Source organism: Salmo salar, chromosome ssa12 (genome assembly GCF_905237065.1).
Source record: "Salmo salar chromosome ssa12, Ssal_v3.1, whole genome shotgun sequence".
Taxonomy (NCBI): Eukaryota; Metazoa; Chordata; class Actinopteri; order Salmoniformes; family Salmonidae; genus Salmo; species Salmo salar.
Window position 1 is genome coordinate 5650629 of NC_059453.1, and position 27532 is coordinate 5678160.

Below are 27532 nucleotides of genomic sequence, written 5' to 3' on the forward strand. Positions count from 1 at the left end.
CGGCTACGTATCAAATCAAATCACATTTTATGGGTCCATACACATATTAAGCAGATGTTATTGGTCACATACACATTTTGGAGCAGATGTTATTGGTCACATACACATTTAGCAGATGTTATTGTGGGTGTAGCAAAATGCTTGTGTTCCTAGCTCCAAACAGTAGTATCTAACAATATACACAAATGTAAAAGTTTTAAAAAAATTAAGAAATATATAAATATTAGGACGAGTAATGTCGGAGTGGCATTGACTAAAATACAGTAGAATAGAAGTATATATACATATGAGATGAGTAAAGCAGTATGTAAACATTATTCAAGAGACCAGTGTAAGACCAGTTCCGAAGTATGCTGTCACTGCCTGTCACCCAAGCATACCATGGTCACATCCTGACCTCACTCAAACCCTGACCGTTCAAGCTGGAGTGTGTCCAGAAGAGAGCCCTGCAGCAGAATAATTCTAGGCCGGTCGTAACTGTACACCAGCTACCACGAAGCCCTCATGTCAGAACAGGAGCAGATCTGCCTGACATTTGTTAAATCCCTGAAGAACTCCTAGTTTACAGACTGGCTCCCTCCAACCAGAGAACAAACTGAACACTCTCTCTCCGTGACACCAAACAGGCCGCTATTAGACTCTCCTGTTCCGTACTTCACTAAAAACCGGATTGATTCAAATGGCACACACCACATAGCCCAGAGCCTTAGAAATGCCTTCCTAAGAACTCTAAAGATGATGGACTGTATTTTCTCAAGCTGTCAACCAAAAAACCTTGTCGTTGTTTTGTATTTAAAAAAGTGTTTTTCTAGTTTAGGATGTTACTATTTGATAATTATATATGATTGATGTTATGATTGTAGATTGATGTACAATTCAGTCTGACTGTGAGGAAGAAAGGAAAAGCTACTACTACTACTACCACCACAGTCTTCCCTGTGGCTCAGTTGGTAGAGCATGGTGTGTGCAACGCCAGGGTTGTGGGTTCGATTCCCACGGGAGGCCAGTACAAAAAACAAAAACAAATGAAATGTATGAAATGTATGCATTCACTACTGTAAGTCGCTCTGGATAAGAGCGTCTGCTAAATGACTAAAATGTAAAAAAAATTAAAAAAAAATGTAAATGTACTGCTGCTACCACTACAGCCACTACTACTACCACTACTGCTGCTACTACTACTGCTGCTGCTACCACTACTGCTACCACTACTGCTGCTACCGCTGCTACCGCTGCTGCTGCTACTACAGATGCTACTACTACTAATGCTGCTACAGCTACTACTAATGCTGCTACAGCTACTACTAATGCTGCTACTGCTACTGCTACCACTACAGCCACTACTACTACCACTACTACTGCTGCTACTACTACAGATGCTACTACAGCTGCTACTACAGATGCTACTACAGCTACTACTACTAGAGACAGACATGATTAACAGACTACTACTTCTACTACGGAACAGAAGTGGTTGTATCCACATTTCATGCCCCATGGCGTCAATTAATCAATATTCAGACTATAGGCCTATAAAACAAAGTCTGTAATAGTAATTAAAAAAAGTCACTTTGTCATATATTACCGTAAAATGTAGTCTGAAGATGGGGGAAATGTGGTGGAAGAACCTAGACCATTTGAAATTCAAGAAAGCCATTTTGTGTGACTACTACTGTATACACCACCTGGAAAAACACATACATTTGAAATGTAACTGAATATTACCATACGTTGTTCCACGTTTGAGATCAGTCCTCATTTAACAATGCTTAACTATGTATAAAGGCCATTGAAGCATACCTAAAATAATGTATATGATATTATCTAGATCAGTAAAAATACTATGCAAAATGTCATTCTAAATGTGACATTGTAGGTATGACCCTCTTGACTTCTCAACCGCCTGGTAGAGCTCTGTAACTTGATTGGAAAAATATTATTGGGAGTACTTATTTGTGTTGGTAGTAATAGGAATTTAAGGTTAAATAATTGTTTTAACATGTTTTTCAAGAAGAAACAGAGGGTAACATTTTTGTTGTTGTTGAGTATACTTTCTACAATTTGATTTAATGTGGCACAAACAAAAACACATTTTCAGTCAAAAATATGAGATAAAGGCGGGAGCACTGTGTGTGTTCTCTCATGAAGACTAAGTGCATGTGACGTGAAATATGTCTTTCCACACTGGGAGCAGTGGTAAGGCATCTTCCCTGTGTGTGTTACCTCATGGTCTGTCAGGTGCCTAAACTGGGTAAATATCATTCCACACTGGGAGCAGCAGAAAAGCTTCCCCCCCTGTATGGCATTTCTCATGCACTTTCAGGTTCCCTAAATTCTTAAAAGTCTTTTCACAATGAGAACAGTGGAAAAGCCTCTTTACTTCTGTGTGAGTTCTCTCATGTGATTCCAGGTTCCCTAACTGGATAAATCTCTTTCCGCACTGAGAGCAATGATAAGGCTTCTCCCCTGTGTGTATTTTTGTATGTGCCTTCAGGCTCCCTGAATGGGTGAATCGCTTTCCACACAGGGAGCAGTGGTATGGCTTCTCTCCTGTATGTGTCCTCCCGTGTGTTTTCAGGTTCCCTAAATGGTTAAAACTCTTTCCACACTGGGAGCAGTGGTGTCGTCCTGCTGGTTTGGACGTCGCTGGGTCTGGATCCCCTGAAGGACTCTTACCGCTGTCAGCGTGAGAGTCTGATCTCTCTCCTGTCAAATACAGTGTTTAGTTAGACAGACATGTATGAAGTCCACATGATGAAACTTCCTATTAAGTCTTTGTATGAGGTTTAATATAGATCCCTCATAGCAGAGTGGCTGTAGAGAACTGTAGGCTAATAAAAATCCTATTGAACTTTACATGTTGTTGTGCTGTTATTTGACATCCTAATCTGATCTAGATTTATGATATCCTTATTTCATCTAGACATCCTTATTGAACAAAATGACATCCGAATCCAATCTGATCTACTTCTTAGGGGTTGTAAGGGAATTTATCCAAATCTGATCTAGCTCTATTAACATCCTTATTGATCTACACATCCACATCTGATATGGGGTTAGCAGGGCGTCAATGGAATGTGGATGTCATAGATTCAATTAGGTTGGTTTCAATTATTGACTTTGGAAGTAAATCCAAATTCAATATATGACATCAAAATTGGTAAATAAACAGACAGAAAGTTTAAATAGAATATTGATTTTTATTTTTTATATTCTTTTGCTTTTAACTCAGCCAGGTGAACCGGACAAGTGTGCTCGCACATGCCGTTAGGGATAAGCCCCCTTTTTTCTCCACTTCCTGCCTGACTGACGTGCCCAAAGTAAACTGCCTGTTGCTCAGGTCCTGAAGCCAGGATATGCATATAATTGGTACCATTGGAAAGAAAACACTCTGAAGTTTGTAGAAATGTTAAAATAATGTAGGATAATATAACACAATAGATATGGTAGGAGAAAATCCAAAGAAGAAAACAGATGTGTTTTTTGGGGGGGAGAGACCCTCTTAGAAATGCAAGAGAAAAATCATATTGTAAAATAGCTCCCTGATGCAATTCCTATGGATTCCACAGGGTGTCAACAGTACAAACAAACTCACTTCCTTGACAACAGCTCTGCACTGCTTCACAAAGCGCAAGAAGCATGAATGCCCTGACTTCTGAAGAGGCCGTATCAGCGTAAATGCTGTATGGTCAATGCAAACGTCAGATTAACCATGCAGCGCCCAGACGCACAATTCACCTCTCTCCCGCCAATTTGACAGAATTGATGATTGGCTTAACGCACCTCCACTATTGACCTGTGGAGCTTCTCAATGTAATGTTTTCTTCACCTAAAACAGCAGCAAACAAAGTCTGTTTTTACAGCCATTGAGAATTACAATAGTTCCTCAATGTATATGAAAAATCTTTCCAGCTCTCTACCTTTTGATTAACCACTCAGAGTGAAAGGGAAACATGTAACGCTCTGACCCAGTGGAAATGTCCTAAAAGAGGCCTACCTACTTCTCATCAGTGCTTGACTTGGACTGAAATAGGTTCCGATACTCATTTTGGGTGCTGGTACTGTTTATATTTAGGTGCAGGAGCTCCACTATACTTCTGAGCTAATATTCTATTAGAGGAACATTTGAGGTGTCGCTACTCAGCTCCAGTGAGCTCCTGCCCAAGTTAAGCACGGCTTCTTATCCCTTGCGCAAACAGCCTACAGCTGTGTCGGTCCTGAGCTCACTGGTGCAGGGAAACTCTGAGCATCCAGAATATGTTATACAATGTTACTAGGTTGCTAGCACAAGCTTCAGGCCTGACCCAAGTTAATAGTTGATACAGTGTGAAGTTGGTTGCAGACAGGCCATGCATAGTCAATGTGATTTATAGGATATTTCTTTTTATCAGGATATTTTCTACCTGTAGGCTGCAATGTTTTTATTTGTTGGTTTTATGTATGCTATTTTTACATAGTTGGAAACAGAAGATACTTTTTAGGTTTTTAATCATTTTCATTTAGATAGAATTTTGATTAACCATATTACAATGATTTTGAGATATGAAGTCGTTATTATAAATGAAATTAAAATGTTTGACGAAAATGTGCATATGAAAACCATAACTGGCACGCAGATCAGTAGAAATTGTAAGATACATTGGCATTCCACATAAGTAAGGCAGAATGGTGTATATATATATATGGAAAAATACACAGAAAAAAATTAATCGACCAAGATTTGTATTAGTTGGGAACAGATACCAGTGGGCAGATCTATTTTATTTGTTCAAACTAAACTACAGCCCTTACTTTGATGTGTCAAATCTGATCCTTTCTTCTCTTCTCCTCCTCTCACAGTTCCACTCAGCCCTGTTGTTTTCCTGCAGTCCACCAGCAGCACAGACAACCTCTTCATACCCAGCAGTAAGGCGCTACCGGGAGAGGCACGACACAGGGACTCTGGTAGGGTGGAAGGGGGCGGGCTAGCGTTGTCCTGGTGACCATAAAGAGGGGACACAGACACATATCATTATGGATGCTGATGTCACTGTTGTCATAAAGTGTTTTACAGAAACCCAGCCCAGATAGAGCAAGCTGTATGCTAGACCAGACCAAGCTGTACCATCTGGTGTTCTGATCTGGAGAGACTCTTCTCTGCCTCGTCAGCATCAGTATGTTGTTGAGGCTTCCCAGAGGATCCACAATAGTCATGTCTCTCTCCTGTGTTAATGAGAACATCAAACAGACGGTAAACGTATGACTTTTTAGTGCAATCACAGATGGTAGGGAATTCGATTTGATTGATCCTCAACTCGCAGCTCAGACACAACACTTGAGTCAGGATAAAGTGGGGTTAGCCTGCCCCCTGATTGGTCCTCAACTAGCCTGCCCCAGAGCAAGTTAGAGATTAAGGATTTGTTGCCATAGAAATGTACATGGCTAAGAGGTAAGAGACCTTCAACATTTATCGTGAGTTGAATTCAGTGAGTTGAATTCAGAACTGACCAAAGTCAGCTCCCTAACTCCTCTATCCCACTACATAGTACACCCCTCAGAGTTAAACAGGCTGTTGGGTTCTGATGGGAAATTAATGTTTTGTACACTCAGTATATTTTGGGTTCAGATGGGGTATGACCGTTGAACTAAGGTCGTTGGGCATTTAGGAGATATATTCTTCAAGAATCAATGGCTACAACTCTCTCTTACGTGTCATCAGTTTCTTGGACTTGGACCTCTGCTTTTAAACTGTGAGATGTGAAGTTGTGGACAGGTTCCGAGTGACATTTGTGGTGTACAGAGCGCTCAGTGAATTTCATAAGTTCCCGTACCTTATTATGGCAGAAAGCCCCATCTGTCAGCTCTCTGTTTCCACTCTCTCAGTGGAGCTGACTTGAACTGGCAGGTTTCACACCCCACATTTACATAGGGAGTAACGTGTCACAATTTCTGGCCTATCCAGAAAAATGATAACTGTTCTCTTCCTCTGAGAAAGTGAGGCCAGCTTGGGAGACAGCTCCCAGTGTGGAAAGATGTTTACCCGCTGACTAAACTAAATTCATTTAGATGTAAATGGACAATAAAGTATCAATCATTTAAAAGTTTAAAAAAAATAATGTACCAATCGCAGATTGCCCCTTTAACAATTCCTACAGTACTGAACAACATATTTGAGTGCAGAACTTCAGTAGAATGCCCCTTTAAAACTACACATTAGCCTAGTTCAACAACCACTGAGTTTTTTTAGACAGTACTCACTGGTGTTAATCAGATCTTCTGTCTCCTCCTCTTTCACTCCCAGAACGTCTTCAACCTTCTCTTTTATTGAGATAGACTCCTCTTCCTCCCAAAAAGGTTCCTCTTTCACTCTAACAGCTGCCTCTTCCTCCTTTTTTATTCTGAAAGCTTCTACCTCCTCTTCTTCCACTGTGACAGCCGTTACTCCCTCCACTCCAAAATGCTCCTCCTCTTCTTTCAATGTGATAGCCTCCCCTTCCTCCTTTTTAATTCTGAAAGCTTCTTCCTCTCCTTTCACTGTAATATCCTCTTTTACGACAATGTTCAGCCCCAGAGCTTCTTTCTGTGTCCAGCAGACCTCTTCTTCTTTAGCAGAGGAGTAGCTTACTGAGCTCATGGTCGGGGATGTTAGTTAGCTAGCTAGCATTAGCTGGTTAGCATTAGCGACTAGCCTAGAGCCGGGCTCAGTATCAATCTTAACAGGGTTAACACATTTAACATGCAAATTATGTTAAAATTAAGCAGTTGATACGTTAACATAATTGTGTTTAAAACACTGAGACAAATATACACAAGAATGGTGTAAAAAGCTTCAATATTTCGGTTTCATGTTGCCTAGCAAGCTATCGAGGTGGATGAATAAGCAGCCGTGTTGCCCTTCTTAGCATCCCGTCCACTAGATTACACGTCACGTAAGCATTGCTCACTTCGCCATCTGCTGTCTGAATTGGGTGACGCAAATACGATTCTGTCAAACAATGTCATAACAAATAATTTCAATGTAAGGTTTCCACACGTCTTATATACACACACTATCATCCTCTGCGGAATTGATAAAACCGGAAACATCCGGTTTTGATGGATATCAATATCTTGAATCATATTGAAAACACATATGTTCATCGGTAGCGTGGCCGAGCGGTCTAAGGCGCTGGATTAAGGCTCCAGTCTCTTCGGAGGCGCGGGTTCGAATCCCGCCGCTGCCAGATATTTTGGCTCTTGAGTGGCACTGCATCTCAGTGCTAGAGGCGTCACTACATTCCCTGGTTCGATTCCAAGCTGTATCACAAACGGCCGTGATCGGAAGTCCCATAGGGCGGCTCACAATTGGCTCATGTTTGCGGCCATTGTAAATATGAATTGTTCTTAACTAATTTGCCTAGTTAAATACGGGACTAAAAAAAAAATATATATCTATCATCAGAACCGACACCCATATTGTCCTCATTCTATCACAGCTGTTGATTCTCCAACCCTTTCTCCATCAGCACTGTTGCTTCACCAACCCCTTTCTCCATTTCGTCCGCACTACTCGCCTCCATTTCCTAAACTATGGATCCTCGTCGTAGATGTATGTCTCGAAGGTGAATGTTGATCCAACACCTGCAGCTAATTCAAACCAGCCCACTGGGTACAGACGTCATTTCAACGTCGAGTTTTGATTTACATTTGGTTAAATTGTCAACTAAAGTGAAATCGACATGACATCAAGAAAACATTTCACCGTGTCATTGGATTTAAGTTGGGTGAAAATGCCTTATGTTAATAGTTTTTGCAAATCCAATCAGTTTTCCACGTTGATCTAACGTCTTCACATTTATTTGTATTCAAGTTGTTGTTGTTGAAATGACAACAACCCATTTTCAGCAGTGGGAGGCTTAAATACGCGTGACTGTTGCAAATGGACATCCTCGGAAAGTCGAATCCAAAGTCTTCAGCAATGCGTGGGCGAGTCAGTGACACATTTTCATTTTTGCCGATATCAAGAAATTGTCCTGAAAAAGCTAGGCTATGCGGCAAATAACGTAAAAAATGTCGTCTTCCCTGACAAAAAAAGATGGCCGTTTTGAAAGTGCAGTAACTGCAGTCGACTGTGGTATTTTAGACGCAGTAATAGCAGAATAGCTGCAGTGTACTACAATACTTGTGCTAAATAAATGCGTTCTTTGGTTTCCATGACAATTAACTGTTTTCCTCATATTGATAAAGGCAATTGTATTAAAAGGCATCTGTGCTGCATGTGTGAAGTGGCATCCTGTCATTTGCCCAGAACATGTTTAGTTTGTATTTGCACAACAATGATTTGAATGTTAGTATTTTTTAAATAAAACATATCTGATACATTAAAAAAATGTGTCATCTGCCTAGTCACTTTTACCCCTACCTACATGTACATATTACCTCAACTACCTCGTACCCTTGCACATTGACTCAGTACAGGTACTTCTTGTATATAACCTCCTTATTGTTATTTTGTGTTATTATTTCCTTTTTTTATTTTTAACTCATCATTGTTGGGAAAGGGCTCATAAGTAAGCATTTCAGGGTAAAGTCTACACCTGTTGCATTCGGTGTATGTGCGAAATAGAATTTGATTTGATTTAAAATACAGTGCACATGGGGAAAATATTAATGTGAGCCAGTTTGCTACAGCAGGAAAATAATCCTGCAACAACAGGAAATGTGAATGATTATGCCGATTATAATTAATGACATTTTTTTTGTAGGGATTGATGCATTTAACGTTAGGGCAAATTAAGTCTGAAATGTTAAGTGGAAATTACAAACTTTGGAATCCTTTTTAAACTGTGAATAAACTACAAGTTTGAATTTACTGCTGCACAGGAAGAGTGATAAAACTAAGATCCTACACAATCTTTGCGAGAGGAAAAACTCTTGACACACTGGGAGCATTGGAAAGGTTTATCGCCTGTGTGTGTCCTCTCATGTCTTTTCAGGTCCCCTAACTGGTTAAAACCCTTTCCACAGTGGGAGCAGTTGCGTCGTCTTGCTGGTTTGGACGTCTCTGGTTCCTCCGAGTCTGGTCTTTCTCCTGCCAAAGACAGTGTTTATTTAAAGAGAGACCTGAATGAAACCTCCACTACTCTCTTGCTAGGAGGTTGAATCCAAATCAGATCCCTCAACCTGAGGCCAGTTTACAAACAAATTCTAATTTAAAAAGAATCTTGGTGTAATTTGAAAAACAAAAGATGTAGAGTTCCAACTAGAATCTTGCTCTCATGGAATGTCATGTTACAGGCTGAGCAGAGCTCTATAATAGTAGATAATGTCATGGTTACAGGCTGAACAGAGCTCTATAATAATAGATAATGTCATGTTTTAAGGCTGAACAGAGCTCTATAATAATAGATAATGTCATGTTTATAGGCTGAGCAGAGCTCTATAATAATAGATAATGTCATGTTTTTAGGCTGAGCAGAGCTCTATAATAATAGATAATGTCATGTTTATAGGCTGAACAGAGCTCTATAATAATAGATAATGTCATGTTTATAGGCTGAGCAGAGCTCTATAATAATAGATAATGTCATGTTTTTAGGCTGAGCAGAGCTCTATAATAATAGATAATGTCATGTTTATAGGCTGAGCAGAGCTCTATAATAATAGATAATGTCATGTTACAGGCTGAGCAGAGCTCTATAATAATAGATAATGTCATGTTTATAGGCTGAGCAGAGCTCTATAATAATAGGTAATGTCATGTTTTTAGGCTGAGCAGAGCTCTATAATAACAGATATTGAGGACTACAGTATTTCAATCAATGTCAAAAGCTGCATTTTATCCATTGGTAATACTGTTTTGTTGGTGGCCCACTCTTTGATGGTAAACATCTTACACTGTGGCTTTAAAGGGATACTGCGAGATTCTGGTACCTAGTGTTAGCACATTGACTCATCTGTGTGGAAGCACCTGCTTTCAATGTATACTGAACAAAAATATAAACGCAACATTCAACAATTTGAAAGATTTTACTGATTTACAATTCATAGAAGGAAATCAGTCAATTTAAATAAATGTATTAGGCCCTAATCTATGGATTTCACATGACTGGACAGGGGCGCAGCCATGGGTGGGCCTGGGAGGGCATTGGCCCACCCACTGGGGAGCCAGGCCTGCAGGAGTAGCCTTTCCTGCAGGAGTAGCCAGATGTGGAGGTCCTTCCTGGCCATAAGCAAACAAGAAAATGCTCATCCAGAAGCAGCGCTCCAAGTGGCCGGGGACTTTAATGCAGGCAAACTTAAATCTGTTTTACCTCATTTCTACCAGCATGTCACATGTGCAACCAGAGGAAAAATAACTCTGGACCACCTATACTCCACACACAGAGATGCATACAAAGCTCTCCCTACAAATATCCTGACCATAATTCTATTCTCCTGATTCCTGCTTACAAGCAAAAACTAAAGCAGGAAGTACCAGTGACTCGCTCAATACGGAAGTGGTCAGATGAAGCGGATGCTATGCTACAGGACTGTTTTGCTGGCACAGACTGGAATAAGTTCCGGGATTCATTCAATGGCACTGAGGAGTATACCACCTCAGTCACCGGCTTCATCAATAAGTGCATCGATGAAGTAATCCCCACAGTGACCTTGCATACATATCCCAACCAGAAGCCATGGATTACAGACAACATCCGCACCTAGCTAAAGGCTAGCTTTCGCTTTCAAGGCGCAGGAAACTAATCCAGACGCTTATAAGAAATCCTGCTATTCCCTCAAACGAACCATCAAACAGGCAAAGCGTCAATACAGGATTAAGACTGAATCCTACTACACCGGCTCTGACGCTCGTCGGATGTGGCAGGGCTTGCAAGCTGCTTCCCAGTGATGCAAGCCTACCAGACGAGCTAAATGCCTTTTAAGCTCACTTCGAAGCAACACTGAAGCATGCATGAGAGCACCAGCTGTTCCGGACAACAGTGTGATCACGCTCTCCGTAGCCGATGTGAGCAAGACCTTTAAACAGGTCAACATTCACAAGGCCGCGAGGCCAGACAGATTACCGGGACGTGTACTCGGCGCATGCGTGGACCACCTGGCAAGTGTTTTCACTGAAATGTTCAACATCTCCCTGACTGAGTCTGTAATACCTACATGTTTCACGCAGACCACCATAGTCCCTGTGCCCATGAAGGCGAAGGTAACCTGCCTAAATTACTACCGCTCCGTAGCACTCACGTCTGTAGCCATGCTGATCCTCAACACGGGGGCCCCTCTAAAACAGAAAATGAACTAAATTCAATTGATATCAATCAACATAAGAATATGTTGAAGGCTAGCTGTATTGGGTGCAGATGACTGAACAGCTCATTTTTGTGTCTGTGTCTGCAGGTATACAGACGAGGAGGCATACAAAGGTATGTCAGTTGATATTGGTATGTTATGCAGATCACATTTACCATCTTCCACCCTAACCTCTTCATTGAATATCCCATAGGCCTCTACATTATGGACAAGGTACAGTACAAGTCAAATGTTTGGACACACCTACTCATTCAATAATTTTTACTATTTTCTACATTGTAGAATAGTGAAGACATCAAAACTGAAAAAAAACACATATGGAATCATGTAGTAACCAAAACTGTTAAACAAATCAAAATATATTTTATATTCTTCAAAATTACCCACCCTTTGCCTTGGCGACAGCTTTGCACACTCTTGGCATTCTCAAATCAATTTTTTTTGGTCACATACCCATGGTTAGCAGATGTTATTGCGAGTGTAGCGAAATGCTTGTAGTGTAGCGAAATGCTTGTGACGCGAGCCTTCTCTCAATCAGCTTCATGATGTAGTCACCTGGAATGCATTTCAAATAACAGGTGTGCCCTGTTAAAAGATACTTTGTGGAATTTATTTTCTTCTTAATGGATTTGAGCCAATCAGCTAACACACCTGACTCCAATAATCAACTAATCATGATCTTCAGTTAAAAATGCAATTAGTTTTAATCAGGTGTGTTTGCTGGGGATGGGGGAAAAGTGTGACACCAATCAGGCCCTCGAGGATTGGAATTGCCCAAGCCTGTAATCCAGCAGAACAACCAAACTCTACAGTAGGATACAACAGACCTTTGATCTAAGAACAACCAAGCCCTACAGTAGGATACAACAGACCTTTGATCTAAGAACAACCAAGCCCTACAGTAGGATACAACAGACCTTTGATCTAAGAACAACCAAGCCCTACAGTAGGATACAACAGACCTTTGATCTAGAACAACCAAGCCCTACAGTAGGATACAACAGACCTTTGATCTAGAACAACCAAGCCCTACAGTAGGATACAACAGACCTTGATCTAGAACAACCAAGCCCTACAGTAGGATACAACAGACCTTGATCTAAGAACAACCAAGCCCTACAGTAGGATACAACAGACCTTTGATCTAAGAACAACCAAGCCCTACAGTAGGATACAACAGACCTTTGATCTAGAACAACCAAGCTCTACAGTAGGATACAACAGACCTTTGATCTAGAACAACCAAGCCCTACAGTAGGATACAACAGACCTTTGATCTAGAACAACCAAGCTCTACAGTAGGATACAACAGACCTTTGATCTAAGAACAACCAAGCTCTACAGTAGGATACAACAGACCTTTGATCTAGAACAACCAAGCTCTACAGTAGGATACAACAGACCTTTGATCTAGAACAACCAAGCCCTACAGTAGGATACAACAGACCTTTGATCTAGAACAACCAAGCTCTACAGTAGGATACAACAGACCTTTGATCTAAGAACAACCAAGCCCTACAGTAGGATACAACAGACCTTTGATCTAGAACAACCAAGCCCTACAGTAGGATACAACAGACCTTTGATCTAGAACAACCAAGCTCTACAGTAGGATACAACAGACCTTCGATCTAGAACAACCAAGCTCTACAGTAGGATACATAACTTTGAGAGTACACTTTATTGAAGAGGAGTTTCAGTTGAAAGGTCGGTGCTTGCAAACATCATAGGCTACTTCCCCGGAGACCACAGGGAGAAAACATGTCTCTGAGGTTGAGAGAAGCTTTAGCCGCCTGGAGCCCGAATGAGGAGCAGCCAGTGTGATAGGGTTGAGAGAAGCTTTAGTCGCCTGGAGCCTGAATGAGGAGGAGCCAGTGTGATAGGGTTGAGAGAAGCTTTAGCCGCCTGGAGCCTGAATGAGGAGCAGCCAGTGTGATAGGGTTGAGAGAAGCTTTAGCCGCCTGGAGCCTGAATGAGGAGCAGCCAGTGTGATAGGGTTGAGAGAACCTTTCGTCGCCTTGAGCCTGAATGATGAGGAGCTAGTGTGATATGGTTGAGAGAAGCTTTAGCCGCCTGGAGCCTGAATGAGGAGGAGCCAGTGTGATAGGGTTGAGAGAAGCTTTAGCCGCCTGGAGCCTGAATGAGGAGCAGCCAGTGTGTATAACGATCACGATAACAAAAAGGTTAAAAGCCATCACATTGAATTACTGGACCAGACTCTAATGTTTTGGACACAGGCTGCACCTTGCAATCGGTAGGCTACAATTTACGTGTCTTTAAGGCACTTTGACTCATAATTTAAATTAGAATAATGATTGAACCTACACACAATTACACAATCAATACGCTTCTTATTCCATCTACAGCCTATGGCTGCCTCAATGAATAATTAACTTAGCATACTTAAGAACTCGCTATGGTAACAAAGGAAATAAGCCCCACAGTGGAGGTGTCAGAGAATTACACGGTTATCAAAACATCACACCAGGGTCACGCCTACATGAAACACAGCCCTTAATAAGGATCGGACCCCTTTTTTTCAATTTCCTCCAAAAAATGACCCAAATCGAACTGCCTGTCGCTCAGGACCTGAAGCAAGGATATGCATATTCTTCATACCATTTGAAAAGGAAACACTTTGAAGTTTGTGGAAATGTGAAATGAATGTAGGAGACTATAACGCATTAGATTTAGTAAAATATAATAAAGATAAAAATATATATATATTTTTTTGCATCATCATATTTTAAATGCAAGAGAAAGGCCATTGTGTACTATTCCAGGTTAGGCGCAATTTAGATTTTGGCCACTAGATGGCAGCAGTGTATGTGCAAAGTCTTAGACTGATTCAATGAACCATTGCATTTCTGTTCAAAATGTTGTATCAAGGCTGCCCAAATGTGCCTAATTGGTTTATTAATTCATTTTCAAGTTCATAACTGTACACTCTCCTCAAACAATAGCATGGTATTCTTTCACTGTAATAGCTACTGTAAAATGGACAGTGCAGTTAGAGTAACAAGAATGTAATCTTTCTGCCAATATCAGATGTGTCTATGTCCTGGGAAATGTTCTTGTTACTTACAATATCATGCTAATCACACTAGCCTACGCTAGCTCAACCGTCTAGAGGGCGGGACACTGATCCCGTGTTGGTTTAAAAGTTCTTTAAAAATCCCCTATGGGAAAAATGAATGGTGGATAAACGATTGTAACATAAACGTCCCGTCCACTAGATTATTACGTCACAATGGCAGTATTGCCGGAAAGACACACATCGCCATCTGCTGCCAAAGCAGCACCTACTCTTCCTGGGGTCGAGCAAAATGAAGGCAGTTTATACAATTTTAAAAACCTTACAATATATTCACAACACACTATGTGCCCTCAGGCCCCTACTCCACCACTACCACATATCTACAGTACTAAATCCATGTGTATGTATAGTGTGTGTGTTATTGTGTGTGTGTTATTGTGTGTGTGTGTGTGTGTGTGTGTGTGTGTGTGTGTGTGAGTATATGCATGTGTCTGAGCCAATGTTTGAGTTGCTTCACAGTCCCCGCTGTTCCATAAGGTGTTTTTTTATCTGTTTTTTAAATCTAATTTTACTGCCTGTGTCAGTTACTTGATGTGGAATAGAGTTCCATGCTCAATTTGCACATTATTTATTACAAGTTTTAGTTGAGGTTTAGGTTTAGTGAGTGTTTTGTTCCAAATACAATACTTTTTGTTTTAGAAATATTTATGGGAAACTTATTCCTTGCCACCCACTCTGAAACTAACTGCAGCTCTTTGTTGAGTGTTGCAGTAATTTCAGTCGCTGTAGTAGCTGACGTGTATAGTGTTGAGTCATCCGCATACATAGACACTCTGACTTTACTCAAAGTCAGTGGCATGTCGTTAGTAAAAATTGAAAAAAGCAAGGGGCCTAAACAGCTACCCTGGGGAATTCCTGAATCTAACTGGATTATATTTGATTTTCCATTAAAGAACACCCTCCATGTTATGTCAGACAAGTAACTCTTTATCCACATTATAGCAGGGGGTGTAAAGCCATAACACATATGTTTTTCCATCAGCAGACTATGATCGATAATGTCAAAAGCAGCATTGAAGTCTAACAAGACAGTCCCCTGTTGATCAGAACAGATTTGTAATGAGTGAGTATTTAAAACGAAGTTAACAAACATATCACAATATGCAGCTGGGACTATACTGCTCCGACATGGTGTAACAATGCATCATGTAGATGTACAGTACCAGTCAAACGTTTGGACACGCCTACTCATTCAAAGGGTTTTATTTATTTTTACTATTTTCTACATTGTAGAAAAATAGTGAAGACATCAAACTATGAAATAACACATACGGAATCATGTAGTAACCAAAAAAAGTATAAAACAAATCAAAATATATTTTATATTTAGATTCTTCAAAGTAGACACCCTTTACTGTTCAGCAGCCTACATCCTTATCTCCTGTGTGTATTCTCTCATGTCTTCTCATGTGACCTAACTGGTTAAAACTCTTTCCACACTGGGAGCAGTGATGAGGCTTCTCTCCTGTGTGCGTCCTCTCATGTCTTCTCATGTGACCCAACCAGGCAAAACTCTTTTCACATTGGGAGCAGTGGTAAGCCTTCTCCTCTGTGTGTATTATCTCATGCTGTTTCAGTTGTCCTTTCAACTTAAAACTCTTTCCACACTGGGAGCAGTGATGAGGCTTCTCCCCTGTGTGTATTCTATCATGTATTTTCAGGCTCGCTAACAATGAAAAATTATTTCCACACTTAGAGCATTGGAAACGTTTATCTCGCTTCTCCCCGGTGTGTATTCTCTCATGCTCTTTTAGGTATTCTTTCCGGTTAAAACTCTTTCCACACTGGGAGCAGTGATGAGGTTTTTCTCCTGTGTGTGTCATCTCATGTCTTTTCAGGCACCCTGATGAGAAAAAACTCTTTCCACACTGGGAGCAGTGATGAGGCTTTTCCCCTGTGTGTATCCTCTCATGTCTTTTCATGCTTGCTAACAAGGAAAAACACTTTCCACACTGGAAGCATTGGAAAGGCTTCTCCCCTGTGTGTATTCTCTCATGTCGTTTCAGACACCTTAACTGGTTAAAAATCATTCCACAGTGGGAGCAGTGGTGTCGTCTTGCTGGTTTGGACGTCTCTGGTTCCTCCGAGTCTGGTCTTTCTCCTACCAAAGACAGTGTTTATTTAAATAGAGACCTGAATGAAACCTCCACATGATACAACTGTCTTGCTAGGAGGTTGAATCCAAATCACATCCCCCAATAACCATAGTTTCCAAAAAATGTCTAATTTAAAAGAATCTTGGTGTAATTTGAAAATCAAAAGATATAGAGTTCAAACTAGAATCTTGCTCTCATGGAATGTCATGTTTATAGGCTGAGCAGAGCTATATAATAATAGATCATGTCATGTTACAGGCTGAGCAGAGCTCTATAATAATAGATAATGTCATGTTACAGGCTGAGTAGAGCTCTATAATAATAGATAATGTCATGTTACAGGCTGAGCAGAGCTCTATAATAATAGATAATGTCATGTTACAGGCTGAGTAGAGCTCTATAATAATAGATAATGTCATGTTACAGGCTGAACAGAGCTCTATAATAATAGATAATGTCATGTTTTTAGGCTGAACAGAGCTCTATAATAATAGATATTGTGGACTACAGTATTTCAATCAGTGTCATAGGCTGCATTTGATCCATGGTAAACACCTTACAGATACAGCGACATTCTGGTACCTACTGTTAGTGCATAGACTACCTGTAGACTTCCAGTCATTTCACCAACGCTAGTTAGCGCCGGCTCGCGAAACATCTAACTTTAATCATGCTACACACAGAGACATAAAAATGGTTTCCACGAGTTAAATCGGACTCTGTACAAATTGCCATAATCTCACAGTATCTCTTTAACAATTCCTACATTAAAAACAACATATTCAATGTAAAACTTGATTAGAATGTCCACAGAGCGTGATTTTGGGGGGATTTTAACAAAATGTAATCCATAGAAGTGTCCTTTGGCAGAATATGGTCGTCATTAGGGGAAGGATTGTTGACATGTATTCAGGTCCAAAATGATCCGTGGGGCAGTGCTTGAGCCATCACTACAGAGCCAGGTTCGATCCCGCGTTGTGTCCAGGGAGAAAAAGTGGGTGAAAATAAAGGAAATTAACAAAGTGTTGTAACTGCCAATATAAAGGAAACCCCAACATAAAGTGTCTTGAGCGTTGGGCCCCCACAACAGCTTCAGTGTGCCTTGGTCTTTAAGGACATTAAACACTTCATGAGAATAGTTTGGAAAATACTCTTCATAACTTGAATTTGTCTTAATGCTTTTATGATATTTAAATTAGTAGGATTAGTCTTTTGGTTCCCAAAGGCAAGGAGGGATTGTTCTGATGGGCCTTGTATGCAGCATCATTTCTGTCTTTAGAATGCTTTGATCAACTGTAAGGGTTGTTCACGTCTCGTGATTTTTATACATTTGTATTGTTCCTTCTCTCTCTCATTATTACTTGAGGGTTCCCATGTTTTAGGTTATTCAGAAACAACTTCTAACTTTCTGATAAAAGCCTAGAACTCAAAAAGTACTGAGTAAAGGGTCTGAATACTTTCCCGAATGTACAGTAAACGAGTGTTTTTCCAATGTTGTAGCTGTCATATGGGCATGTTATACATTACAATGTTAATGACAATGGATTAGGGATGTACTGGTGGTGACAAATTGTTTACCATCCAATTTTACTTCAACGTTAACTAGAATATAGAATTAGCAATTATATTAACGCATATTTTAAGATGACATAAAATGGACATCGTATGGTTAGCAATGGTCATCACACTGGATTACATCCTGAAAACATATCAAGCTCATTTAGATCGTCCTGTGTGTCATGACATCATAAACACATCTTGCTTTGATCATTTAACATTTCCTAAACAGCGCCAACGTTAGGCTACTGCAGCATCACTCTACCCGTGATGTCAAAGTAATTTTTGATAAGGTACGAAAATGAACTAAACGATTTGGTATCACTTTGATTATGGAAGATTGAATACGTGTGCGTCAAACTGTTTGCTTGGAATAATTTGTAGCTGTCGTTTCTATCTGAGCATTAGAGAACACCCGGCTCAGTTTACCTCCCAGAAAACACGCGGTACCGTAAAGTGTTGTCACTTCGCTTAAAGAAATTCACCCGGAAGTTTTGCGAATGACGGCTCACCAGACCGCAGTCTTTAACACTGCACATTAGTTCAATAGTTAAAACAACTACAGAGTTTGTTCCACTGTTTTTAAAATAGTACTTACTGGTATTAATCAGATCTCCAGTCTCCTCCAACGTGACAGTAATCTCCCCCTTCTCCTTCATTCCAATAACTGCATCCTCCTCTTTCACTCTTAAAGATTCTTCCTCTTCTTTCACTGTAAATTCTTCATCTTTCACGTCTTTCTCCTCTTCTTTCACTGTAACAGCCTCACCCTCTACTTCTTTTTTAACTGTGACATCCTCCTCTTCCTTCTCCTCTTTCACAAGAACTTCTTTCTCCGTCCAACAGACCTCTTCTTCAGAACGGGGGAAGTAGCGTGAGCTCATGGTCGAGGATGATATCAAGCTAGCTAGCATTAGCCTAATGATAGTTAGCCAGATAGCTAATAACGTAAATATGAAATTAAATTGAGTAACTAGTAAATACGCAGACAGTGTGTTTAAAACACTGAGGTTAATATAAACAAAAATGGCCTAAAGAGCTTCAACATTGTGGTTTTATGTTGGCTAGCACGCTACCGAGGTGGATGAATTGTTGTTGTAGAAAAAACATCCCGTCCACTAGATTATACGTCACGCAAGAAGCATCACCTGAAAGACTCACGTCGCCATCTGCTGACTGGAGTGGGTAACACAGTTGAACAAAAACAATATTCTGGAAAACCATGTAAACTAATAATTGTTAAATAACCAGTTATCTAACTTCTTACAGGTAATAATTTCATCTACGCAGATGTAGAAGCTGAATAGAGATTTGTACATTATGAATAAACCTGTTACGAATTAACCCTGTTATAGTAAACCCTGTTATTAATAAACCCAACCCTGTTATAGTAAACCCTGTTGTAAATAAACCCTGTTATAGTAAACCCTGTTATTAATAAACCATGTCATTAATAAACCCTATTATGATCAACCCTGTTATAGTAAACCCTGTTATTAATAAACCCAACCCTGTTATAGTAAACCCTGTTGTAAATAAACCCTGTTATAGTAAACCCTGTTGTAGTAAACCCTGTTGTAAATAAACCCTGTTGTAAATAAACCCTGTTATAGTAAACCCTGTTATTAATAAACCCAACCCTGTTATAGTAAACCCTGTTGTAAATAAACCCTGTTATAGTAAACCCTGTTGTAAATAAACCCTGTTGTAAATAAACCCTGTTATAAAAGGTAATGTGTTTTTAAAAAATCCTCTGTTGTTGTTTGTTCTTTTTTTCACATTAATAGTTTTTATCTCGGTGAGAGAGTACTATTCCTTTACAGGTGATCTGCAGTTCAAACAATAACAAAGCAGATACCCCACCACTGTTTTGGTAAAAAACTGAGTCTGGAGAAATTCAACCACTCTCAAATTCATAGAGTAATGGATGCAAGAACTGACCATCCATGATATTACAATTCTAGTTATCCATGTTTTCAGGTTAACCGTGTTCACATTATTTACAAACAATGGAGTTAAACAGGTTGGGTTCTGATGGGGTACGATAGTTGAACTAAACTCATAAGGCATTTATAAGTTTATATTCAACAAGAGTCAATGGGTATATATGATTGATTTAAAAAGTTTGAAATTTGATGTAGCAATCGCAGATTTCCCCTTTAAAGTCGCTCCGAAAAAACAAGCTCTGACTGGGAAAAAACATCTTCCAATGGTCACCGAACTTTTATTTCCAATTCTGAAACTGCTGCATCTTCCTACACCTCTGACTTTCCGACCTGAAAATCCCTGATATCATGACTTGCCCTCTCCCCCCTCCCCCGAGTTCCCAGTTTACCACAAGTTTACCTGCTTAACAGACGCAATCACTGGCACCATGCACTCCTCAGGCTATATGCTATCAATTTCTGTGGAGGGTTTGATGTGTTAGGGTTAAAAGCAGGGCTTGAACTGAGGGGATGTGTGACGATATAGTTTTAACCCTTGTTATAGTGAATGGTAAAAAGCATAGGCTACCCCTTGTTGGTTTATAAATGGTGATAAAAAAAACAAATGATCCACGGTGCTTTCTACATATTCTACTAGCCTATTGAAGGTCTTGCTCAGCCTCAACATGGGGTCATGGTAGGCATATAGGCCTATGAAAAACATTGCATTTACAATATAAAGTCAAATATCATTATCCCATTATACCATTGAAAATATGGTTGTTTTAAATGTTCCGGAACTGAGAATATTAATGGTAGGCTATGCCTGTAGCAAAAGACCACTGAAACAGTATGTGTCTATCCATTCACTGAACAGGTTAACAGATATACACGTTTGATGTTCAACGGAGGGGGAGAGTTGCATTGAATCAGGCTATTTATTTCAGTTGTGTTCTTCCGTATAACCTATAACAAAAGATTGCCGTTTTGAAAGTGCAGTAAAAGTACACTAACTGCAGTCGACTGTGGTATTTTGGATGCAGTAGTTGCAGTCAATGATATTTACTGTCTTCTGCTTTTTACGAATAAACATTAAAATCGGTAGAAAATAATAATTGGTTTAAATATTCGGGCCCTTTGAATGTTCCTTTGTTTTTCCATAAATGACTACTGCTTTATACCTGAACACGTTTTTAAAGGTGACATCAGTAATGGCAAGAGAGAAAAAAGAAGAAACTCCCACAATTAAAAGTATCGGCCTCAAGGCCTCAGTCAGAGCTTTTGGGACTTTTTTAAATTAGCACCCGTATTTAGACATAGCCCCACCCACGTCCGTTCCACGCATCAAATGGGGTCGGAGTCCAGGGAAAACAAGCCTCATTAAAGAAGTGCTACCAAATATAACAATGTACATTTTATTAATATTCTAATCCAGTGTGAACATAGAACTTAATAAACACGTCTGTAAAACAACAACGAGGACATCGACCCACTAAGCAAGTTTTCATAAATCATTGGGTACAGTGCAGGAAGAAAACGTCAGAGTCGGCTGAAGTGGTGGCATTAGTTCATGTTCACATTTACAACACAACATGGGCATTTCATCATTAAGACCTTTAGGGAATAATGTCTGGAGGGTGAAAAGACCAAAACATTCTCTTATACTCAGTGTTATTTATATCACCTCCCCTGTCTGATATCTAGACTTTCTCTACACCACAAAATCTAAAAAAGGTAGAAATGTCATGTTTTTGGTCATTCAAATGTTCTTGTCCTTTCTTCTGGTCGAACAATTATGTTCACTAATTCTCTGTTTGAGAGACAGAGGTTTTACCAACATAACACAGCCCACAACATAACACAACTCCTCCACATGGGTGGAGGAGCACATAATAATGCCATTTATTTGGAACCGTGTTTCCTGTATGTGCGTGGCATATTGTTGCGCTGTGCGCAGCCTCTGCATTTATATCTGCCTTTGACTTTTGGACAGACCTACTGATTGAAAGGTTTTTCTTTATTTTTAGTATTTTCTACATTGTAGAATAATGGTAAAGACATCAACACTATAAAATAACAGATATGGAATCATGTAGTAACCAGAAAAGTGTTAAACAAATCAAAATATATTTTAGATTCTTCGAAATAGCCAGCCTTTGCCTTGATGACTCAACCAGCTTCATGAGGTTGTCACCTGGAATGCATTTCAAATAACAGGTGTGCCTTGTTATGAGTTAATTTGGGAAATGTCTTTCCTTCTTAATGCATTTGAGCTAATCAGTTGTGTTGTTACAAGGTATACAGAAGATAGCCCTATTTGGTAAAAGACCAAGTCCATATTATGGCAAGAACAGCCCAAATTAGCAAAGAGAAAAGACAGTCCATCATTACTTTAAGACATGAAGGTCAGTGAATCCGGAAACATTACAACAACTTAAAGGAAAAGAGAAAAATCAGAACAATTCTCAGTCAAAAACAACAGTGAGAACAAAGCCTCTGTATTCTCTCATGTGATTTCAGGTCCTCTAACACTACACAGCCCATTCAAATAAGAAAAGCTTGATGATGAGTTGGTTATTTGAATCAGCTGTGCATTGGGCACAACCAAAATCCTGCACCCAGAAAACAAATCCACAAACACAATCCTTTATAAAACATGCAGGAGGGAAAACACTGGAAAGTCAATACACAAGACATATTCAGAGTCTCTGGGGACTACTGTCCCACCTGTATTGGGCCTTCATCTGTCCTATGTCCCACTGTTCAGCCTACATTCTTATCTCCTGTGTGTATTATCTCATGTCTTCTCATGTGTCTTAACTGGGTAAAATGCTTTCCACACTGGGAACAGTGATGAGGCTTCTCTCCTGTGTGTATCCTCTCATGTCTTCTCAGGTCCCCTATCCAGGCAAAACTCTTTTCACATTGGGAGCAGTGGTAGGGCTTCTCCCCTGTGTGTATTCTCTCGTGCTGTTTCAGTTGTCCTTTCAGCTTAAAACTCTTTCCACACTGGGAGCAGTGATAAGGCTTCTCTCTTGTGTGTGTCCTCTCATGTCTTTTCAGGCTCGGTAACAAGGAAAAACTCTTTCCACACTGGGAGCAGTGGAAATGCTTCTCTCGCTTCTCCCCTGTGTGTATTCTCTCATGCACTCTCAGGTATTCTTTAAGGTTAAAACTCTTTCCACACTGGGAGCAGTGATGAGTCTTATTTCCTGTATGTGTCCTCTCATGTCTTTTCAGGCTCGCTAACAAGGAAAAACTCTTTCCACACTGGGAGCATTGGAAAGGTTTATCGCCTGTGTGTGTCCTCTCATGTCTTTTCAGGCACCCTGATGAGGAAAATCTCTTTACACACAGGGAGCAGGGGTAAGGCTTCTCCATTGTGTGCAGTATCTTATGCTCTTTCAGGCTTCCTAACTGGGTATATCTCTTTCCACACTGGGAGCAGTAGTAAGGCTTCTCTCCTGTGTGTATTCTCTCGTGTATTTTCAGGCTCCCTATATCTGTAAAACTGTTTTCACACTGGGAGCAGTGGTAAGACTTCTCCCTTGTGTGATTTATCTCGTGTATTTTCAAGCTCCCCAACACGGTAAAACTCTTTTCGCAAAGGGAGCAGCGAAAAGGCTTCTCCGCTGTGTGCAAAGTCTTGTGGCCTTTCAGGTCCCATAACTGGTTAAAACTCTTTCCACAGTGGGAGCAGTGGTACGGCTTTTCTCCGGTATGTATTCTCTCATGCCGCTTCAAGTTTCCTAACTGGTTAAAACCTTTTCCACACTTGGAGCAGTGGTACGGCTTCTCTCCTGTGTGTATTCTCTCATGTGTTTTCATGTCCCCTAACTGGTTAAAACCCTTTCCACAGTGGGAGCAGTGGTGTCGTCTTAATGGTTTGGACGTCTCTGGTTCCTCTGAGTCTGGTCTTTCTCCTGCAAAAGACAGTGTTTATTTAAATAGAGACCTGAATGAAACCTCCACTACTCTCTTGCGAGGAGGTTGAATTCAAATCAGATCCCTCAATATTATTATTTGACCCTGCTGGTCATCTATGATCGTTTGAACATCTTGGCCATGTACTGTTATAATCTCCACCCGGCCCAACCAGAAGAGGACTGGCCACCCCTCAGAGCCTGGTTCCTCTCTAGGTTTCTTCCTAGATTCCTGCCTTTCTAGAGAGTTTTTCCTAGCCCCCGTGCTTCTACATCTGCATTGCTTGCTGTTTGGCGTTTAAGGCTGGGTTTCTGTATGAATAAATGTGATTGAATAACCCGAGGCCAGATTACAAAGAAAATATAATTTAAAAGAATCTTGGTGTAATTTGAATAAGTAGGAGTAATTTTTTACTTTTCCAAAAGCTGAAGGTTGACTGAAAATTACTTGCATTGCTACAGGAAGGACGAGAGGAATCATGACATTGACAAACTATATTTAGTGGAGCCAAATCTTTTAGCACATTCCAACTCTAGTGGAGCTGTGGCACGAAAGAGCTGTGTAGTAGCCTAGGCCTATCTGGTTATCTGGGGTAGTAACGAGCTGTGTAGTAGCCAAGGCCTATCTGGTTATCTGGGGTAGTAACGAGCTGTGTAGTAGCCAAGGCCTATCTGGTTATCTGGGGTAGTAACGAGCTGTGTAGTAGCCAAGGCCTATCTGGTTATCTGGGGTAGTAACGAGCTGTGTAGTAGCCAAGGCCTATCTGGTTATCTGGGGTAGTAATGAGCTGTGTAGTAGCCAAGGCCTATCTGGTTATCTGGGGTAGTAACGAGCTGTGTAGTAGCCAAGGCCTATCTGGTTATCTGGGGTAGTAACGAGCTGTGTAGTAGCCAAGGCCTATCTGGTTATCTGGGGTAGTAACGAGCTGTGTAGTAGCCAAGGCCTATCTGGTTATCTGGGGTAGTAATGAGCTGTGTAGTAGCCAAGGCCTATCTGGTTATCTGGGGTAGTAATGAGCTGTGTAGTAGCCAAGGCCTATCTGGTTATCTGGGGTAGTAACGAGCTGTGTAGTAGCCAAGGCCTATCTGGTTATCTGGGGTAGTAACGAGCTGTGTAGTAGCCAAGGCCTATCTGGTTATCTGGGGTAGTAACGAGCTGTGTAGTAGCCAAGGCCTATCTGGTTATCTGGGGTAGTAATGAGCTGTGTAGTAGCCAAGGCCTATCTGGTTATCTGGGGTAGTAATGAGCTGTGTAGTAGCCAAGGCCTATCTGGTTATCTAATAGACCTAGGCCAGCAACACATAATTGATTTCCTCAGCTTTCCTCAGCTGTAGCCTCAGTTTGCTTTTCACTCCTCATTGAATTTTTCCATCTTGGTATTGTTTTCTCAATCTCACTTCTTGTGGTCTAACATATTTGTCATTCCAAATATATATGTGATTGACAATAGCATAGAATCAGACTTTCCAAATTATTCCCATTTAAAAGCTGCAACACTAGGACTTTAAACACGTCATTAGAATAGTTTGGAAAATACTCTTCATAACTTGAATTTGTCTTAATCCTGTTATGATATTTAAATTGGTAGGGTTTGTTTTTTTGGTCGTTTGGTTCCAATTGGGGAGGGGGGGGGGGGGGGCTTGCATGCATAATTTCTGTCTTTATAATGCTTTCTTATAAAGGTTTGTTAAAATTTCTCATGTGATTTTTATATCTTGCTATTGTTCCTTCTCTCTCTCATTATTACTTCAGGCATCCAATGATTTAGGTTATTCGAAAACAACTAACTTTCTGATCAAGCCTAGAACCCTGTTAGATGTATTCATTGTTTGATCATGAAATAGCGCAGCATGAGAAATCTAACCTGCATTTAACTGAGTGTCTTAATAGGCCAAGTCGTATCACCACCCCCAGGTGGTGAAGGTAGGAAACAACACATCCACTCCGCTGAGCCTCAACACTGGATCAACCGGAGAGAGAACAGAACATGTGGGCAATAAGACACCCGAGTGTCCACTATAAAAACAGTTTTCAGCTATTGGCCCAGATCATCCAATGTTCAAGAGAGAAAATAATCATTTCTGACTGGATATTTTGCACTGTTTTATGACTTTTCCACATTTTGTTACATTACAGCCTTGTTCTAAAATGGATTACATTTATTTTACTCCGATTTTTATTCTACACACAATACCCCACAATGACAAAGCGAAAACAGGTTTGTATACATTTTTTGCAAATGTATAAAAAAAATCTGGTACTGATTTGCATAAGTGTTCAGACCCTTTACTCAGTAATTTATGAAGCAGACTCACTCTACCCGTGATATCAAAGTCATTTTGTTCAGGTCGGCAGGTAGCCCAGTGGGGCGGTTAGATCATTGGACCAGTAAATCCCTGAGCTGACAAGGTAAAAATCTGTCGTTCTGCCTCTGAACAAGGCAGCACTGTTCCTAGACCGTCATTGAAAATAAGATTTTGTTCTTAACTGACTTGCCTAGTTAAATAAAGGTACAATTTAAAAAATAAAAAGGTGCGAAAATGAACTAAACGATTTGGTATCATTTTGATTATGGGAGATTGAATAAACGTACGTGAAACTGTTTGCGTGGAATAATTTGTAGCTGTCGTTTCTATCTGAGTATTAGAGAACACCCGGCTCAGTTTACCTCCCAGAAAACACGCGGTACCGTAAAGTGTTGTCTATCCACTTAAGAAAATTCTGGTGGAAACAGAAGCGTGGGTGGCTTGACCGCCTTTTGCGAATGACGGCTCACCAGACCGCAGTCTTTAACACTGCACATTAGTTCAATAGTTCAACAACTACAGAGTTTGTTCCACTGTTTTTAAAATAGTACTTACTGGTGTTAATCAGATCTCCAGTGTCCTCCAACGTGACAGTAATCTCCCCCTCCTCCTTCATTCCAATAACTGCATCCTCCTCTTTCACTCTTAAAGATTCTTCCTCTTCTTTCACTGTAAATTCTTCATCTTTCACGTCTTTCTCCTCTTCTTTCACTGTAACAGCCTCACCCTCTACTTCTTTTTTAACTGTGACATCCTCCTCTTCCTTCTCCTCTTTCACAAGAACTTCTTTCTCCGTCCAACAGACCTCTTCTTCAGAACGGGGGAAGTAGCGTGAGCTCATGGTCGAGGATGATATCAAGTTAGTTAGCGTTAGCCTAATGATACTTAGCCAGATAGCTAATAACGTAAACGATATAGAGTAAATACGCAGACAATGTGTTTAAAACACTGAGGTTAATACATACAAAAATGGCCTAAAGAGCTTCAACGTTGTGGTTTTATGTTGGCTAGCACGCTACCGAGGTGGATGAATTGTTGTTGTAGAAAAAACATCCCGTCCACTACATTAAACGTCACGCAAGAAGCGTCACCTGAAAGACTCACGTCGCCATCTGCTGACTGGAGTGGGTAACACAGTTGAACAAAAACAATATTCTGGAAAACCATGTAAACTAATAATTGTTAAATAACCAGTTCTCTTACTTCTTACAGATAAAAAGTTCCTCTACGCAGATGTAGAATCTGAATAGAAATGTGTACATTATGAATAAACCCTGTTATGATCAACCCTGTTATAGTATACCCTGTTATAGTAAACCCTGTTATAAATAAACCCTGTTATTAATAAACCCAGTTATTAAT

The 27532-nt window shown here is 40.3% G+C and overlaps 2 protein-coding genes and 1 non-coding gene across 7 annotated transcripts; 1 reads left to right on the forward strand and 2 right to left on the reverse strand.

The window, feature by feature from the left end:
- Positions 1-2035: 2035 nt before the first annotated feature.
- On the reverse strand, positions 2036-19121 carry LOC106564492 (zinc finger protein 189-like). 5 transcript variants are annotated; one of them, XR_006757832.1, is made up of 4 exons: positions 18614-19121; positions 6238-9049; positions 4792-4975; positions 2036-2706 (listed from the first exon to the last, which is right to left on the reverse strand). XR_006757832.1 is itself a non-coding variant. In XM_045690571.1 (4 exons), the coding sequence occupies exons 1-4, from the start codon at positions 18927-18929 to the stop codon at positions 2243-2245; spliced, it is 1062 nt and encodes a 353-aa protein (XP_045546527.1). In that variant the 5' UTR covers positions 18930-19121; the 3' UTR covers positions 2036-2242. The 5 variants fall into 5 exon arrangements, 3 of the variants coding, with proteins under 3 accessions (XP_045546527.1, XP_045546526.1, XP_013986088.2); XM_045690571.1 differs by lacking the exon at positions 6238-9049 and adding an exon at positions 5105-5202; XM_045690570.1 differs by lacking the exon at positions 18614-19121 and adding an exon at positions 5105-5202 and having other exon boundaries at positions 6238-7290.
- On the forward strand, positions 7121-7202 carry trnal-aag (transfer RNA leucine (anticodon AAG)). Its single transcript has one exon. It is a non-coding gene; the product is annotated as a tRNA-Leu (tRNA).
- A 2218-nt stretch (positions 19122-21339) lies between the features above and the next one.
- Positions 21340-27218, reverse strand: LOC106564507 (zinc finger protein OZF-like). Its single transcript, XM_014130630.2, has 2 exons — positions 26726-27218; positions 21340-23863 (listed from the first exon to the last, which is right to left on the reverse strand). Exons 1-2 carry the CDS (start codon positions 27009-27011, stop codon positions 22704-22706), a joined length of 1446 nt encoding a protein of 481 aa, XP_013986105.2. The 5' UTR covers positions 27012-27218; the 3' UTR covers positions 21340-22703.
- Between the last annotated feature and the right edge of the window lie 314 nt (positions 27219-27532).